At 46.3% G+C, this 18,214-nt stretch overlaps 2 protein-coding genes across 3 annotated transcripts in view; both read left to right on the top strand.

Moving 5' to 3' along the window:
* The window catches only part of dock1 (dedicator of cytokinesis 1), a 141,345-nt gene extending 134,255 nt beyond the window's left edge, over positions 1–7,090 (top strand). Inside the window, exons 47-52 of one of the 2 annotated variants that reach the window (XM_076143549.1) lie at positions 1,169–1,306; positions 2,942–3,084; positions 3,508–3,706; positions 4,380–4,650; positions 5,223–5,368; positions 6,268–7,090. In XM_076143549.1, the coding sequence (XP_075999664.1) occupies positions 1,169–1,306; positions 2,942–3,084; positions 3,508–3,706; positions 4,380–4,650; positions 5,223–5,368; positions 6,268–6,363 (993 nt within the window). In that variant the 3' untranslated portion in view covers positions 6,364–7,090. The remainder of the gene's footprint in view (positions 1–1,168; positions 1,307–2,941; positions 3,085–3,507; positions 3,707–4,379; positions 4,651–5,222; positions 5,369–6,267) is intronic. The other variant, XM_076143550.1, reaches the window with a different exon arrangement.
* Positions 7,091–15,688: 8,598 nt separating this feature from the next.
* foxi1 (forkhead box i1) lies at positions 15,689–17,172 on the top strand. The gene is made up of 2 exons (XM_076143645.1): positions 15,689–16,380; positions 16,628–17,172. The coding sequence occupies exons 1-2, from the start codon at positions 15,768–15,770 to the stop codon at positions 17,170–17,172; spliced, it is 1,158 nt and encodes a 385-aa protein (XP_075999760.1). The 5' UTR covers positions 15,689–15,767.
* Positions 17,173–18,214: the final 1,042 nt, after the last annotated feature.

Raw genomic sequence — 18,214 nt, 5'->3', positions numbered from 1 at the left:
ACACACACACTTACACCCGAGCAGCGACTTTCCTCTTTGTCGACCTGCCGTTGCGACATACTTCGTACACGCCGGCAAACGCAGATCATCGGCTGTGTGTGTGTGTGTGTGTGTGTGTGTGTGTGTGTGTGTGTGTGTGTGTGTGTGTGTGTGTGTGTGTGTGTGTGTGTGTGTGTGTGTGTGTGTGTGTGTGTGAGAGAGATTCCCTCTAACACGATTAGTTTTCGTTGTTACTTATTCATAAACACAGAAGCATAAGCGGCTTTCCTTTCCTCCTTTTTTTTTTACCTTTAACAATATTTCTCACTTATAGCAGACAGACAGTCGGGGAAATACTTTTACAGTTGCCACGGGAGAGGAAAGGGCCTGTTACTGCTGCGGCCGACTGTAATGTCTTTGCAGGCTCCCGGTGAGTTACCGTGCAGTTTTCCCCACCACTTCCAGCAGTCAGGGACATGTGCAGCGGTGAAATACCCCCACTTCTAACCAAATAAGAAAGACTTGGACTGGACTTGTGATTTCAAACTGCGGAGGGCAAAAATTCACTCAAATCCGCCGTCCTCAAGGGATGACGCTGTCCTCCTCCTCCTCGCCAGATTTAGTCAGCAGAGCTTGTTGACACCTAATTCTTATTTTTCTCCTCTGCCTCTCTCTGTCTCTCTCTCTCTCACACGCACACACACACTTTTTGGTACCTTACTTGCTTCACTCACTTGTCTGTCATGTATTTAGATTTTATTAGAAGCCAGCGTGATAAGTGAAAGCCAGCAGTGTGGCGAGAAAGCAAAGGTGCATTGCGTCTCTTTGGCGTCGCAGGCAGAGATGTGAAAGCATGGATCACGTGTGTAATCCCTCACAACCCAAGCTCCAACTGCCTTTCCTCTATATTCCTCCTCTGTTCCCATGTTTAATTTTGCTATTAATATGTTTTTATAATGGGGTTGTCACGCTCGCACTGGGTTGCTGAGTCAGCACAGCAGCAGCGGGGGGGCAAAGGTCAAAGGGTTTAACGAGACGTACTGTATGTGTGTAACAGTGGCGCCTTGCTCCTGATGAATGAAGATATAGAATGCAGGCAGGCTCTCGGGCATCTCTGTGTCGTGTGTGTGTGTGTCTGTGTCTGTGTGTGTTTGATCTAATGTCTCTTCCGCTCGCTTTGCTCCGTCAGATCCCGTACCTCGGCGAAGGAGTTCGCATCCACGGCGAGAAGGTCACGGAGGCGCTGAGGCCGTTCCACGACCGTCTGGAGGCCTGTTTCAAGCAGCTGCGGGAGAAGGTGGAGAAGCAGTATGGGGTAAAGGCCCTGGTAAGACACTTCACACACACACCTACACCTTTTACCCATATATGGAAACCACCCGCTGTGTTGGTGTTACTCTAATGAAGCATGTGTGAGATCTTCGGCTGGGATTCGTGTTCTTTGGTATAATTGCACTGGAAAATTCCGGGAAACGTGTTTGGTGTGTTAGCCCAAAAGTTTCATGCGGACATTTCTCAAAGTTTGCCTTGTTCTCACCTCCGAATGGACCATTGCTCTCTCACGTGTTAGGGTTTGTTTTTAGCTGTGTCAGCATGTGTGTGTAGTCCGGCTGATGCATTTGAAGCGCCGGCGTGAACCAACCCCCCCATGGCGCTCCTCTTTTAATTGTTGCCGGGCAAAGCTTTTCCCCTCCGTCTGGCCCCGAGGTAAAGGGGCGCTCGTTGCGTTTTAAAGGGAAAAAGGGTGGCGACCTTTCAAAAGAGAGAGAGCGGAGCCATCACTTTTCCGAGGCCCTGGTAATAAGGTTATCCCACCAGACGCACGCTGACCTCGTCTTCTCCGCCGAAAAGAACCTTTAAATGCAAAAGGTTTTATTGTCGCATCTTAGGAGCTCAGGTGGTTTTGATCCTAATGTCACCCGGGTTTCCTCTCGCAGCGGATTCTTCTTAAGGACATCAAGGTACAGAAACGAATGAAGATTTTATTCCGTAGCCCTAATTTACTGTTAGATCATACATCTCTCCAGACGATCACATCCACAAACGCCTTTTCAATAACAGCAAGGGCACTGATATAATGTTTCATAAGTATTTCCCCCATGTACAAAGTATTGATCAGTCAGCCAGTAGTTGTAGGGTATGACTCATCATGCCTGGATGCTCATGTATGTTTGATGAATGTGTTCTGAAAGGCTTCCCCACACACTGATGTCATGGAAGGAAGTGTAGGCAGCATAGATAATGGCCCCTTATGTTAAATTGTTCTGGAGCATATTAGAGCAGAGTGAGGCGCACAAAGAAGTGTGTTTGGTGTCATTTGTATTTGATTGACAGGTGTGGTGATGGTTCTGCTTGTTAGTCCAGCTCACCTTCAGTCAGGCTTCTTCACTTTTACCCAATTTTAGGTTATTACCTCCCCCTAGGTCAGAGCTTCTTCTTTGGGTCTGGTGTGTTTGTGGGAGGATAAAAGTTATTGACTGATTTTTATTCAAATTGAGTGGTGGGAGTGGACACCATTAATAATAAGTAACACTGCCTGAAAGCTCTTAAACACTGGAATGTGTGTAACGCAGAGGAACATGTTCAAACTACAAATGTGATTTATCCGCCGCCATTTTCACCGCCGTACAATCGTCGATATTGTTACGGTCCACAGCGTCAGCCTCTGCGCACACACACATCAGGCTTTAGCAATCAACACAAATGCACGACTTTGATCATCTTTTCATTTGTCAAACTGACTCCTCACAGCTCTACGGGACACGATTAATGAGTTAGCAGATGATAATGGTGCCATAGTCAGGAACAATGGAACAATATGTAACATGTGATACTTTCCCTCTCCATTGGGAGTTTGTCCTAGTTTGGTTCAGTTGGTCTTAGACAAAAACAGAAGCACTGAGCAGCAACTCGGGGGGGAAACTGACTATTTTTGGGTCTCGACTTCTTTCCACCTCGGCAGCCGGCAGCGGATGAGCGGCGGGGCCCTCGTCGTCACTCCATGGTGCGCTCCTTCACCATGCCCTCCTCCCAGAGGCCCCTGTCAGTGGCTTCAGTCACCTCCATCTCCTCTGACAACTCTCCCTCCAGGCCCGGCTCAGATGGGTAAGACCTTGTTCTACCAATTTGTTCGGCGCATAAATTGCTGGAGCGCAGCCACCTTGGCAGCTCACCGCTCCGTCTCTCGCCTGTCTGAGGAGTTAGGAAAATAGTTTCTGAGTTATTGTGTGATAGTAATCCCTGTAGTGATTTAGTGTAATTGATTAGTCAAAAGCTCCATATTTGGGTTTGTTCGAATGAAACTTTTGTTGTTGTGTTCTTTACGCCCGATTCCCAAACAATGTGATTTTGCATTCATGGAAGGATGAAAGGCGTGGCAGACGAATTTCAAATTTAAATTGCAAAATGTTTGGCTCAAAACAGTGAGGAATATTGTTTTAGGCGGACGTGCATAAGTTCTTTAGAGTCGTACGAGACGACAACGTAGCAACGAGACAGTGTTCATTTATCAAATCTGCTGTCGCCCAGTTTTGCACTGGAGCCTCTCCTGCCCAAGAAGCTCCACACCAAGTCTCAGGACAAGCTGGACCGCGACGAGTCCGAGCGGGAGCGCAAGGACAGGAAGAAGGAGAAGAGGAACAGCAAGCACCAGGAGATCTTCGACAAGGAGATGAAGACCACGGAGATCCCTCTGCAGCCCGCCGAGGCCGTCATACTGTCAGAAACGGTAAGGGAAAGAGTGATGACTTCTTCTCTTCTCTCCTCTCCTCTTCTCTTCTCTCCTCTCCTCTTCTCTACTCTTCCCCCTGGTTATCATGAAGCGAAAGGCAGAGCACCCACAGGAAGTCAACGGTTTCCAAGCTGTGGTTCTATGCTTTATATTTCTGAATGCATGGTGCACTGTAATAAAGCACTGAGTAAAGATGTGATGTGCCAAAACCTCCAATTTAACTCAGACGAGCATTCACACCCCTGAATGAGGAGTGGTGTGATGTTCCCTCAGTGTGTCCCCTGTGGTTGATTCTTTGAGTTTGGCCAATTACAAAGTGTTTTGTTCACATATAATGTGGACTCGCGCCCCCCCCTTACTCGTAAACCACAAATAAGTTATTGCAACCCCGCCGCCCGCACATACACACCCTAAGCACTTCCTCCTCTAGAATATAAATGGCCGGTTTAATATGCATATAGATACACACACACACACAGTCCCAAAGGAGAGGGGAAACTAATTTTGTCTTCTAAATTATCTTTTATCGATCCGTTATGTCACCATGGACACACAGTAAATTTCACCCCCAGTACAGTTTTATTGGCACAGTGTGTTCTTTAGGGTTGTCCCACTCGTGTGCCCTCACTAATGACTGATTTACCGTGTGTGTGTGTGTGCGTTTCCACAGATCAGCCCTCTGCGACCCCAGCGACCCAGGAGCCAAGTCCTCAGCCAGCTAGCGGGGGACCGGCGGCTCTCAGTGTCCCCCGGGCCGCAGTCCGCCTCCTCCAACTCGTCCTGCTCGCCGGGCCCGCCGCCCATCACGCCCAGGAACAAGCTGGCCAGCCTCCACACCATCTCCAGTAAGAGCGGGGCTCGATCTCTCGCACCCGCGTGGCCTCCTAACGATGCGCTCGGCTCCGCGGAGAAACCCGTTAAATGTGTTTTCCCGGCTCCAGGCGAGTCAGAACTGTCAGCGCTGTGAATTCGCTTCTAAATTTGTCTCGGAAAAAAGTCTTTGTCAACGCGCCGCCTTGTTAATGCCAGGATCACACATTATGGGTTGACTATGTGCAATCCCTGAAGGTGCGAAGCTGCTTTGGCTGCTTGGTTTTCCAGGCCTGTAGACATGTTTGACTCGCTCTAGCAGGGAAAAGCCTGTGTAACTAATGAACCTCATTTTGGTTTTGTTCCATTTAGGTGTGCCAGTAAACCTGCTAGGTAGGAAGCACACATCCAAATGGAACACTGCTTTATTTTTGTGCTTTTCCTACTAAACCGTGTCAGCTTGTGTTTCAAATGGTTTATGTTGCAGCAGAGAGGAACTTGTGTGTTTTTGTATTGAAGCGTCAGGATGTTTTGCCCTTGTGTCGTTAAAAAAAAAGGTTCAATGCTGAATCTCACTTTTAAATCGATTCTGATTCATTCAAAGGATGTGAGTGGGACATAGCTGATGCTGAATGCGAGCTGATGAGCATCCCTCTCCCCCCTCTCTCCCTCTCTCTCTCTCTCTCTCTCTCTCTCTCCTCAGGTCTGGAGCTGAACGGGATGGGCTGCCTCGACAAAGAGACCCCCCCTCCCCTGCCGGTGAAAGGCATCACGGCTGATTACGGCAACCTGTTCGATAATCAAGACCCGAGTCCCACGACGCCACCGCCGCCCCCGCCGCACCAGAGGGTAGGTGTTTTAATTAGGACGAGTACGGCTCCTTAATGACACACACTCGACGCCGCCGTTGAGTTTGACACTCCGCGTCGACCCGCCACGCACATTCTACGTCCTGTATGCACCTGCGTGTTTGTGTGTGCTATACTTTGTGCTTACATTCGTGAGCTACATTTTGGGCTTCAAACGTTGTTAAGAGAAGCAAGGAGGCGTGAGTCGGTTAGTAGCAAAGGGCCGCCGCCGCCCCGCCTGTCCACTTCGCCGTTATTGATGCCCGTTCCCCTCAACCGGCCCCCGGGCGCACAGACGTGATTGATTGGATGATTACTTTACCTCTCACATCCATCAGGAGCTCTCCCGCTGTTAATCAGCGACTCGTCCGTCCGCGCTCACCGGCCATCTTCCGCTCGCCGTCCTCTCGCCCCGCTCGCGATGTTAACTAACCTTATTTATCCACTGTCACGGCCTCGCGGGTCGGGGCAGTAAAAGTGGAGCCGGCGCAGATAGTGTAGCGGCGACGGCGGACAGTAATGTATGGAGAGCAGATGTTTGAGCCCGGTGAGTGACGGCGGCTCCGGATTGCAGTCCTCGATGGAGACTGGAGTCGTTGATCAGCATCACCGCTTATCTCTGGGCCTGCGTTTAACGTGTCACACAGCGGAATGCGAGTGAACAGAGGAGCTCAGCTGAAGTGTCTTGTTCTGTTTGGACTGGATACAAACAGAATAGGGTATGAGGCACATCAAGGTACGCTATCGGGAACCCCTCATTCTCCTTTTCGTGTGAGGGAACAAGCTCTGTCGCTGCAATGTGCACACTCTTTTGATTTTCAGCGTACACACTTAACACAAACACATGATCTCTTTGAGCAAATAGACATGTCGGGAGTTAATCTTTGTCTGTGTCCGCAGCCCACGCCTCCTCCTCTGCCCAGTAAGACCCCGCCGCCGCCGCCGCCAAAGACCACCAGGAAGCAGGCCTCCATCGACTCCGGGATCGTACAGTGAACAAAGATGCCGACAGTACGACCAAAACCACACACACTGACAACGCGGGGAACAACACCAACACCACCGGCGGTAATCGCTCGCACCAAAGCGTCTGTTTTCACCCAGCCCCCCCTTCTCTCCTCGCTCCCCCGTCCCCAGCTTGACAAGATGAATACCTCACTCCGGCCCACCCACTTTTATCGTCCCTCTTTCTCCTTTTTTATTCCTCCTTCGGTGTGACAGCGACGCGGAGAGAGTGTTGCACTGACAAGCAGTCACTGAATTTGTCTACACACACACACGCACACACAGATGAGATTGGACCAATAGCTTTCCAGTACCGACCCACTCTCCAATATAGATGAGAGCGTCTAGCTAAAAAAAAAAAATTCCTCTTTGTTTAGTCGTTTTTCCCCACTATGTACAGAGGTTTGTATATATGATTTTATTTTATTTCACTTTTTTTTGTATGTGATTTGATCATGACTTGTTTTTGTATTAACACATTAGATCAAGTGGCATTGACGTAAAGTTTAAAAAGGGCTCGTAGGTTATTGAACGGACGGTGTGTCAGAACCAATCATCCATTTTTTTTATCAGTCAAACTAATTTGCAGTGCACATACAGCCACATCCTCATCGCCCTTCATCGCTGTAACCACGGATTCCAGTAACATCCACTCTTCCCATCCACTACTGACATCTGACTTCTGAATAAACTTTCAATTGTATGTGTATTTTTCAAACGAGACGTCTGCCTCATTATTTTAATGCCGGAAATAGATCCAGAACCCGCCGACATCCCCTTCATTCTTCCTCACTTTAACTAGCGCTAAGCTCTCCGCCTCCTCGATTGACAGCCATCACAACATTCATTCACTTCGCCTCGGAATGACTTCTACGCTATATAGGACGACATAATGGCATTTACATAATGTATCCGGGCCTTCTTTTCTTTATTTGATGCTGAAATGAACACGTGAGCCACATGTTTCAGCTTTGTCTTCCTCAGCCAATCTCAAATTCAAATTATGGAGGAACTGCTTCAAGGTCACAGCACAAAGATTTCTCCTTTAAACGTCGCCGTTTGTCCTCGCGTTGCGTAATCGCTCTTCATGCAAATCAGTCATGCAAATGGTTTGTAATTGTTCTGCCGGCTATGAGAGCTTTTGAACATGAAGACTATATATGTGATGTCATGGTACAGTCCTCTCCTCCTCCCATATGGTCCCCTGTCCCGTCCCAGACAGACAAGTTACTTCCCAACCAGAATTTGAGCTTGCACGATGAAGTCAAGGCTGTTTTGAATTGAGTTACACTTTAGTTTCTGAAGAAGTGGTTTATTTTGTGTAGAAGTGGAAGAAGTAAAACAATTCAGAGCTCACTCTCACTGTCACCAAGGTCAAGTCATCATCTCTTTTCCATTTCTGACAATATAAAAGCCTAACTATCATATCCTGCTCAAAATATGCCGATGCACATTTTCCAGCTGGATTACCTTTGAGGTAATTGCATAAGCAACGGCACAAATATGCATATACTGTATATTGGAATGCACCCGGTCCTGATCCTGCACCTGTTTGTTTTTTTTAACTTTACTTTAATATTGATGTTTAGCTTTTGAGAAATGGACAGAACTGTTGCCAAAATCTGAACAGACTTTTGCTACGTCGTATTTTAGTCAAACTGTCACTTTATTAACCTTGGTTTTCATTCAGTGAGCGTGTTCGCAGGCTGTTGTTAGCGCTCTGAAACTAGCCTGTGGGGCCTTTTTGAAGTGTTTGCCCCCAGGGTGACGCTTTCTGTGGGTGTCTGCCTGGAGACGAAGGCAAACTCACTCTAGCATCTGGTGTTTGAAGTTTAGATCTCCAGAAATTAGGGTTTTGAAAAGCTCTCATCTTAATTAGGAGATGTGAATGACACCCTTTTCGCTGGGAATTCTGTCTGAGGGAACAATCCCAAGAGACTCGTGACGGCTAATAGGTGGTTTTAAATTGATGTTGCACACTGATGGGGTTTGTTTGTTTTTCTGCTGACAAAACGGTGCAGTTAATATCTCAGCAGAGCCACGGTAAGTGAGTCCCCAAAGTGTTATTAGTTGCAGTTGGAGTTGCAGTAGCAGCATCCTACCAGAGGGGGCACCAAATCCTTCGTTTTCAATTTTAAGAGGTTTATGTCTCACAACTTCATACAGACGGGTCACAAATCCTAACATTTAAAGGTAAGTGGTAAATAAGATAAAAAAATAAATAATTAAATGAAAGTGTTAGTATTATAGTAGTAGTTTTAGTAAAGTATAGTAATATTTGTAGAAAACTGTATGATTTTTAATCTTTGGTTTGGGGAATGTGTCAAGTCTGGAGTCCAAAGTCTTCTCTGATGATGTCATGTCTCATTAGTGACTCAAGTCCAAGTCTAGAGTCCCCACAACCCAATGGTAAGTGTTGTCCATGTAGTGATTGTTCAGTATCATACATGTATTTGACCTTGAGGGTTAAAATTCCCCAGTTTGAGAGCTAAAAGGGCGAAGTGATAAAAATTCATCCTCCTCTGCAGTCTGTTTCCTGTTTCCTATGCTGTGTTTGCTCTCCCCTCACATGTGTAAATGATATTCAAACAGTAAAATCTATTTGTGAACCTGTTACTGCGCAATCCAAAGCATGTGCTCTATTCTATAGGACCTTGATTTGACCATGTGGCATCTGTCTACATGATAAATTGCTCTCCATTACACAAAGAAATGCAGTAAGTAATATTCAATAAAAATGCAGGATATACTATCATACCAAACGTCCCACCCCTTTACCCCTCATCCCTTGTTCCATTTTCTGTCCTCCGGGTCTCTAAGGACCAGCGCCCTGCCGCTGTGCAGTGCCATGCAATGCTCACAACAACAGAGACCTGATGGTGTCCATTAAAGCCTTCGCTCGACGCTAATGCTCATTCCACCCACTTGCATGGTAACGTGATCAGCTGGCTGCCCCCAATTCAGCTCCTAGATGAGTGTGGGCCCAAAACTATTTTAGTTTCAATAAATGTAGCTTTCTTCTGTCACCATTTGCTGTAAAAAGAAAATTAGATAACATAAAGGAATCCTTTGCCAGATAAGATGACGATTTAATTCTACTGTCCTCAAATTTTCTTCACTCTAGATTTTCTTATTGGGTCCGCCTGTGAATGATCCCCAAAAAATGGATTGTTACTATATAGTATTACATCATTAAAAAACACTTTCACTTAATTCTTCCACAACAAACACACAGCAAGCAAAATTCTGTGTGTTGAGGTGTTTTTCCGAGCCGGCTGTGTGTTTTCCAAGCGCGAAAATGATGAGGGTGGGAGCGGCGAGGCCGTTAAGGTAAACAGTGACTCCGAGTTGCGTTTCAGCATAACTGAAGTAAATCCAATGAACTGCGGGAGGGCGAGGGGGGGGGAATAAAAGTTTCATCAGTGGCGTAATTCACTTATCAAGAATGGCCCGGCGCACACACTCAATATCTGGCCTTGCAATTGAAAAAGGGATAAATGGTGAAGCATTCCAGCAGTGGTAATATAACATACTTAACTGGGAGCTGCTTCAATAGGCTCTCAGTGATTTGTGCATGGGCGCTATGCTTCACTCTCTCCCTCTGTGTCTCTCTCTCTCCTTCTCTCTCCTCTCCTTGCAGCGCAGGGAAATTCATCTCTTAATTGAGAGGATTTCCAGAGGCTTTGTCATGTGTGGGGGGGGGGGGGGGTGTCATCCTGTAAACTAGCTCATCTCTCCAGGAGAAATGTATTTACAACTCGCTCAAACCTCCCGTCGTTTGTCATTTCAGCTTGAAATAATATGTATATTTCCCCCCGTCCTCTTGACACGCTCTCATGTGGTTGGAGGCATGGAATGTGCACAGCTCCCTTTTAATGTCCCCTTCATCTATTTAAAAGGGACAACATTTCCATAAATCAGCAGGACTAATGCCTCTTTTTTTCCTAAAAGGAGCCCTGCTTACACGTTAGATGGCTGTGAATACGGTCAGCTGCTGTTATTGCATGTTTAACTCCACAAAGCATCATCAATGCTCTTCTTTGCAGGAGGTAACTTTGATGTCTTATGACCCCAAACAACACGTGTGCAACAGTCATCAGTCGACATCTCCCTCTTCCCAATAATCATACAAAGAACACAGTCATTCCCATCCCCAAGTAACAATTGTTCTTGATGTCTTGCTGTAGAAATTCTAGAACAAATCAACATTTACAGGTACGTCAAAACTGTGATTCTTCTCCGCTGAAGGTATGTGTGTGTGTTTCAAAGGGAAACGCCATATGTTTGATAGTATGTGAAGCATGTAAACGCATCTGATCTTGTCGTCTCAGAGTAGTTCACACCGTGGATCCCGTAGGAGTCACGAGGCCCGAGGTGTGAATGGACCGTCAACTCCAAACTTCTAGGCGCTGCTCCATACTCCTGCTTCTACTGTGGTCTTCTACTAAAACAGCTTCACCTTCATTGAACAGGTGTCATGGTGATACTGTAGTTTTGTGCGTAGGGCCTTGTCTTGTCCCACCCTACGTTGTCATCGAGGGCTTTAGTAAAATGTTTGAAATGAAAGTGTTTAACGATGGAGCAGACATCAGTCATATGCAGAGGATGGTGCTCTCAGGGTGTTAATCAGCTGTGTGAGCGCCTGCGTCACCTCCAGCCAGCAGACGACTCGACAACATTGTCAGTTTAATCATTCGTCTGAGAATAACTGTGTTGTTTATAGCTGCACGGTGTTGCATTTAAACTCATCACCGCGCGGGTCTTTTTATATAAAAGCTAAGCGGGCCGCCGGGGAAACCACACAGGTTCAAGTTTGAGGCGAAACAGAGACGAGAGAGTGGATTTGAGCTGCAGTGAAGTTTCAGATGTGACTTCATACTGTAAAAAAGTGTTAAGGAACATCACAAACTGCCGCTCGAGCACATTTCCTGAACGAGGACAGGTTTTATTGTAAACACCTACACGCCTCGCTGTGAGCAAGGCTTTGATTGAACACTTTAATGCCCTTTCTGTGGCTGCCTCCAACTTTACGCTCTCCAGACACTCCATCACTCCTGTAGCAGGAGTGGCTGTCACAGGGAGCTCTCACTGTGCCGGACTGTGGAAAGCACAACACACCTGTTTCTCATTCAAAACTCTTTCAGCGAGGATGTTATGTCCTGCTGCCCACCGTAAAATGGACTTCCTGTAGACACACACTCATATTATCTTGGTTTGAAGGAGGGAGCCAAACAGTGGTGATCTATATTAGCTCAGGCTATTATGAACCACTGGGTTTTCCCAGGATATCAGCGAGTTGTGTTGCTAGGAAACATTCCTCGAAACCAGGGGTGGAGGGAGCGGGTTTGATGTAGAAGGAGAGTTCCCCCGCTATAGTTTCAGCCTGACATGGAAACACTCAACACACAATATGAGGGAGGGCTATAGGAGCAAATGAATTGGAATTTGACGCCTTTTTTGCCATGGAAATGTGATTACTTACTGAAGACAACCGATTCAATTAATCTAGCATTGACCTTTTTAGAATAGAATGCTATTAGATGTACGAGTTAAGCAGCAAGGTAAACATTGAGCAATAATCTAGACGCTGTAAAGATAAAAAATACTATAAAATGAATAAGATTGACAGAAACTATTTACTTCCATGCAGCTTTCACCTTAAATCACATCACTGTTTCTCAAATTCTGTGAATAAAATCAATACATTTAGGGTTTCGATCCATTTTTACCTGCACAGTGTGGTTGACAGCTCGTTGTTGTGGGGGTTTGACGGGTTGCGGTATCATATCTGAAGCAACGCTGCCCCCACATGGACACTATTGTTATTGCAGCCACTTCACTTTCCCTGGATGAACAGTTGCCAAAGTCCCATAAAACTTTGTATTTCATCCACTTTCACTTTACTTTGACACTAACAGTTGTGGGTAATCTTCTCTTCAGAACAATTCCCCAAATAATTTACCGTCACCCTAATTGTGTCTCGTGGTGCCATCCCTCTCTCTCTCTCTCCTTTCTCTCTCTTTCTCTTACTGGCTTGTTTGTGCCGTCGGGCCTGACAGTCCGGTAACATCTGATCTCCCCGAGGAAATCATCAGGAATCAATGTGTAAATCTGCCTAGAGGAGGACAGAGAATAAGCCGGTACAGTACAGATGGCGGCTGAGGCTGTTCGCTGACTCCTTCGCATCGCAACTTGGACTGTCAGGGCCAAACAGTAATTGGTCAGAGGGGACTTTTGCAGAGAAGAAAGTCTAATTACTAAGAAACACAGAAACAGATTGTTGTCTCGGGACCTCCCAGGTAAACCAAGCACCTCCAGCTGGATTTGGGATTATGAAGCGGAGGCCGCTGACCCATATTTGAATAAATGGCTGTAATCCTTGTTTGATCAAGGCTGAGATTAGAAATCAATCTGTTTGTAATTCTGTTTTTGCTCCAGCTTGTTGTGACTCCATGTGAATTCCAAGCTTTTTACAAATCTGCTGGAACAAACGGACAAGATGTGACATTTGAAAATCCCTTTTTACCTTCTTTCCACCTAAGAACATTACTTTTCCAGAAAGCCATTATTCACCTTTTTAAACTCTTAATGTAGTTTAAAAAAGTGCCGAGCTCATCAGGAAGGCCCTTTTTATAAATGCTCCTTGCTGTTGATATGTGTTTGGCAGCTTGAGGCATAAAGAAACGGCGGAACTAGAGTTGAGGAATGCTCCCGGGCCTGACAGTTACTCAGCCCTGCCAAGCTTTAGATCACAACACATCCACAATCCTTTAGTCTCCTGCACCGTCGGTTACAACTGCGGCGGAAGAATTCACTTTTTAGACATCGTGCTTTTACGTGTCGTCTGCAAAGCTAGTCGTGCGTTAATAAGCAGTCAGATTGTGAGCAGATGATGCTTGCTCTCCTGCTTACAACGCAGTGAGGAACCTTGTTCTTCCACACGAGGGAGACTTTGAGACTGGAAAGCAAGGGGACAGATTTGTTTACGCTTTATATGATATACAGTAAATGCATTTCTTGCCTTAAATGCATCTGCTAGTTTGATAGAGTTGGCAGATGTCTGATTTACGAGGCTGCACGGTTGAAGTCAAGGGTTCGTGTTGCTTTCAGCTCTAATCCCTTCAGTGAAATGTGCTGCTATGCTCTGAATAGAGACGCAGGACTGGATTCTCTCTCTCTGTCCTCCTGTGTGGTTGAAGCTCTGCCTGCCTGGAGGAAACTGCAGCTCTGCCCCTTTTGACCCCTCTGTGATTGACTGGGTTCTCCCTAAAGAAAAACGCTCCTGTGACCTCAGAATGCTGGAGGAAACAGAGAGGACGGGTGAAGACAGACATGACAGAGCTACAATATTCGGCCCTCACACACACACACACACACACACACACTCGACGTGTTTGAATTATGACTCCATGTGAGATTGACCGGGCCTTCAAAACAGCAACTCTAAGGTTTTTTGGGGAGTAAGATGCAGTAACGGATGTAAGCCTGCTGATTAGAAACTGGCTCGCTTTGATCAATCCCCTTGCAAAAGACCTGCAGGCCCTAAGACGGATAAAAGCATTTAGTGAGCATTTAGTTCTGATGAGACCTCACAAGGTCCTGTATATTGACCTATATTATGACAGGAAATAGACCAGAAAATACAAGAAGAAGTCCCCAGTTTCAGTATCTTCATCCAGCAGTCCACAGTAATTAGCCGTGCGTGTTGTTGAACACCTCAGAGGTTGTGTTGTTTTCATGTGGGGGGGGGGGGGGGGTTAAATGCCGCTCCCCCCCCCCCCCCCCCCCATGGAGAACACTGCTCACTGCTGGTGTGTGTGCGTGTGTGTGCAGCCTGCGGTCAGGACACCACAACACACCTCGAAGCCAAACAATTACAACAAGGTCGTGGAGAGGAGGAATCCCTGCTGATGAGAGCCAGAAACCTGCAGTAAACACTCACACACACACAGGTCCCTTATGTTTGCTGAATGTTAACTTTTAATTATTAATATGGAGTTATTGTTGACTTGTCTGGGTGGGTTTCAGTATTTCAAATCCCATATTTAGTCTTTTTCCCTTGATATGATAATACAAATATCCCCTTTAAATCACTCCTGCGTATCGATCAGTCCTGTTTTAAATCCTTAAACAGTATTATCCTGGAACTTAAAGTGGATTTGGGGGTTTTGATGGCGTTCAGCAGTAAAATGACGCAGCGCGTTTGCGAGGAGAGAGAAAGTATCGATGACCTCAGGCTGATGCCTCCAACGAAACTCAGCCCACTGAAGAAGCTGAATTAGAAACTACAAGAGCGTTTGCTTATTTTCTGTCCATGAAATAAAATGAAAATACGAAATATGCAGAATTGAGTTTATATTTTTTAATTCCCATAATAACAATAATTTTAATATTGCCTATAATATAATCCTGTATTCTTATACGCATGTGAATTAAATCATCTCCAAAGTTGGTCCCATGCCTGTAACTTTATATATAAATGACTTTTATTCACTTTAGTCTGATCTCATTACTTTGCTCTAAATAGGTTTGGATCATAAAAGGTCCCCGTGTTAGGATTTACTTTTTAAACGGTGTTTATTCTCTACATTCTTCACCTAATTCCACAAATTTAGACTAAATGAGACTTAAATCACGCTGCAAACGCTCTGTGGAGCTCTGCGGAGGAGAGTTCCATAAAGTGTAGCTGGAGGGAGATGTTGCGGTTTGTTGACCCCAAACTCGCGGCACTCGTGAAGTGTTTATAGAAACAAACTCCCTGACTTACTTTATTTAGGTTTCACACTTTCAGCAGAGTTCAACAAGTTCAATTACGGAGAGATAATCATTTATTCTAATCGTGTTCGGCTCTTAGCAACCGTAGAGACGCTAAAGATAACAGCGATCAACACTTTTAACTTAAAACTAATGAATAATGTTAAACTTACATACACTTGGGTTTATGTATGTTTTGTTAGGGAACAGTGTGGGATAGAGAGAGTTGTTTGGGATCGGCTTTGGTGGATGGATCGATCGATCTGCGCCGTGCGTAATTACGCGCGGGTAAAGAGTGTGTTTAACTGTACATAGATTACGATACAATACTTAGATTCAGTCCATGTGTGAGTATCCGTGCCTGAACGCATCGTGGAGTGTGTCCGTGTACCGGGACGTGCCGCAGTTGTTGTTTACTTAGGTCAGTATCGATGCCCATTCATAGGGAGATTGGGTCATCGCGGCTGGGCAGGAGCAGAATAGAGGGGTGTGACTTTCCCCCAAAGTTTTCCTCAATGGGCTACCTGGGGGCTCCTGGCGCTCCGCATAAATACGCCTCCCTCAAGAGGATCACTGCAACCCTCAGAGAAACGCGGAGACGACGTTCAGGTCTTTGGGGATCTCTCTTCTTAGGACGGATTATGAACTCTTTTGGACACCAACCTTCTTCCCAACAATCCAGCCCGATTCAGCACCACACCAGCGCGCAGGAGCTCCTGGACATGACTGTGTACTGCGACAACTATGGCGTGTACCAGCAGAACCTCCACCACCATCACCACCACCACCACCAGCAGAGGCCGCCGACTCACCCGTCCGGCTACGGCCTCGGGGAGTACACGTCCCCGTCCGCCAACCCTTACCTGTGGCTGAACGGACCCGGTATCAACTCCTCTCCGTACCTGCCCGGGAACAGCAGCGCGTCATACATGCAATCCGGATATGGATCGAACCAGAGGCAGTTCTTACCGCCTCCCACCGGTTTTGGCGGAGCGGATCTGGGCTGGTTGTCCATATCAAGCCAGCAAGAACTGTTCAAGATGGTCAGACCTCCTTACTCCTACTCTGCTCTCATTGCCATGGCGATCCAGCACACCCAAGACAAGAAACTCACCCTCAGTCAGATCTACCAGTACGTGGCGGAGAACTTCCCTTTCTACAAGAAGAGCAAAGCCGGGTGGCAGAATTCAATCCGGCACAATCTCTCCCTCAACGACTGTTTCAAGAAAGTGGCGAGGGATGAAGATGATCCAGGTGAGTGTCCGAAAGGTCTGCACATCTGGTGTGTTTGGAACCAGCAGAGTGTCACTCAAACTGTATCTTGTAGTCGTGATGTCATTTAACGTAAAGTAAAGCAATTAGCTGCATTGGATATATGATTATATTTGTTTTGATAGTTGAGGGTTTAAGAGGAAATTAATGTGTAAATCAATCAAAATCAAAAGTCGTCAATGTGCAGAAATGTCCCACATATTAATCGCTCTTCGTGTTTATTCTGCAGGTAAAGGAAACTACTGGACTTTGGATCCAAACTGTGAGAAAATGTTCGACAACGGCAACTTCAGGCGCAAGAGGAAGAGGCGAGCCGACATCAGCGGGGGAGACGCAGCCGCGGGGCCGCTCAAGTCTGAGGACGCCCCGCACAAACTGTCCCCAGACACCGCCAGCCTCCTCAGCTCCTCCCCGTCCAGCCTGCACGGATCCCCGGCCTCCACCGAGCCCAAGTCGTCCCCTTCCCCTCCCACCGGAGAGCACAGCCCGTGTTTCGGAGGCTTCATGTCCACCGTGAGCTCGATGCTGGCGGGGGACAGAGACGCGACAAGGGGGGACTTCGGCTCCGGGTCTCGGGGGGACTTCGGCCCTGGGTCTTTGCCTCATCATCATCATCATCATCATCAGAGCCGGGAGGGCATGTCTGGACTCGGCCCCTACTCGCCTCTGAAGTCTGACAACAGCAGGGTGAACTATTTCTCATCGGTGCAGAGTCTCTCCAACCATTTATGCGTTAATAACCTCATGTACAGCCGGGAAGGGACGGAGGTTTAGATGAATCTGTGCACAAACATTACGGCTGCTTACCAAAAACAGAGTTATTTGTCACATTTATCACAATTGATCACAGATTCATTCCCTTCCTGTGGCCTGTGACTCTCTGGAGGCAGTATATTGTCTTTGACAGGCCTCCCTGGAACCCAAAGCGCCATATATTTGCAATATTTCACTATAATTGGCATGATTAGTCTCCATTACTTATTTTTTATTACTTGTTGTAGCTGCTGGTTGGACCAACTCCCAGTCTTGAAGAAGAAGAAGGAGAAGAAGAAGAAGAGGACTCATATGTACAGAAATTATTTTCATAAGAAGAAACGTTACATGTATTTTAGAATGAATTGTCTTTTTGTTTTATTTAAACCCACTGTCAATGTTTGAATAAACACCATTTGTTTTAAATCCTTGCCTCCAACCTCCAATATTGCCTCTTTTATTACAATTTTATCATCACTCTATTTTTTTAAGACGCTGTTTAAACTTAAATATAGGCTGTTGTCTGTTGCTGAGCAGTTTTGTATTAAAATGAAGCAAACTAAGCCTCTTTTTAACTGCTGGAATGACTTTGCATCCCTTATTTGCGAAGATTCCAAGTTAAATTGGGCATTTTCAATATTCCAGAGATCCCCGCTGTGCTTTGTGTCTCTCACCCTCCCACTGCAGAGACTCAGCCAGGCAAAAGAGCTCTGATGTATTCAGATTGTGCTCTCAACACCGAGCTGTTTGGGTGAGAGCAAAAACAGGAAATAAATCCATCTGAATGTTTTAGAGCCTGACAGGAAATCTGAAGTGGCTGTGAACATTAAGACATTTTCTGCTTGTCACTCCCAATAGTCCTGTTTCAATGAGCAATCAGACTCCGTCACTTCTTTCCACAAGGTTCACAAGTTCATCGTTCAGTCTGGGCCGGATTTTCCGCTCAGACTCTACGTGTTTGATGTTAACCTGTTTCCTTGAATCTCCCACCTGTCTCCATCTATTCTCCAGTCTTGTCACGCAAAAAAATCCACGCTGATTTGTGTGTCTGTGTGCGAATGAC

Source organism: Genypterus blacodes, unplaced genomic scaffold (genome assembly GCF_046128005.1).
Source record: "Genypterus blacodes isolate CSIRO-AG114 ecotype Tasmania unplaced genomic scaffold, CSIRO-AGI_Gbla_v1 ptg000026l_1, whole genome shotgun sequence".
In the NCBI taxonomy this organism is placed as follows: Eukaryota; Metazoa; Chordata; class Actinopteri; order Ophidiiformes; family Ophidiidae; genus Genypterus; species Genypterus blacodes.
The sequence above is the reverse complement of the archived record's forward strand: the minus strand, read 5'-3'. Positions and strand labels throughout refer to the sequence as shown.

Excerpts from the sequence above, each read along its gene's own strand:
- foxi1 (XM_076143645.1), top strand. The coding sequence starts at position 15,768 with ATGAACTCTTTTGGACACCAACCTTCTTCCCAACAATCCAGCCCGATT. Across the intron at positions 16,381-16,627 it reads GAGGGATGAAGATGATCCAG|GTAAAGGAAACTACTGGACT; the intron begins GTGAGTGTCCGA and ends TTTATTCTGCAG.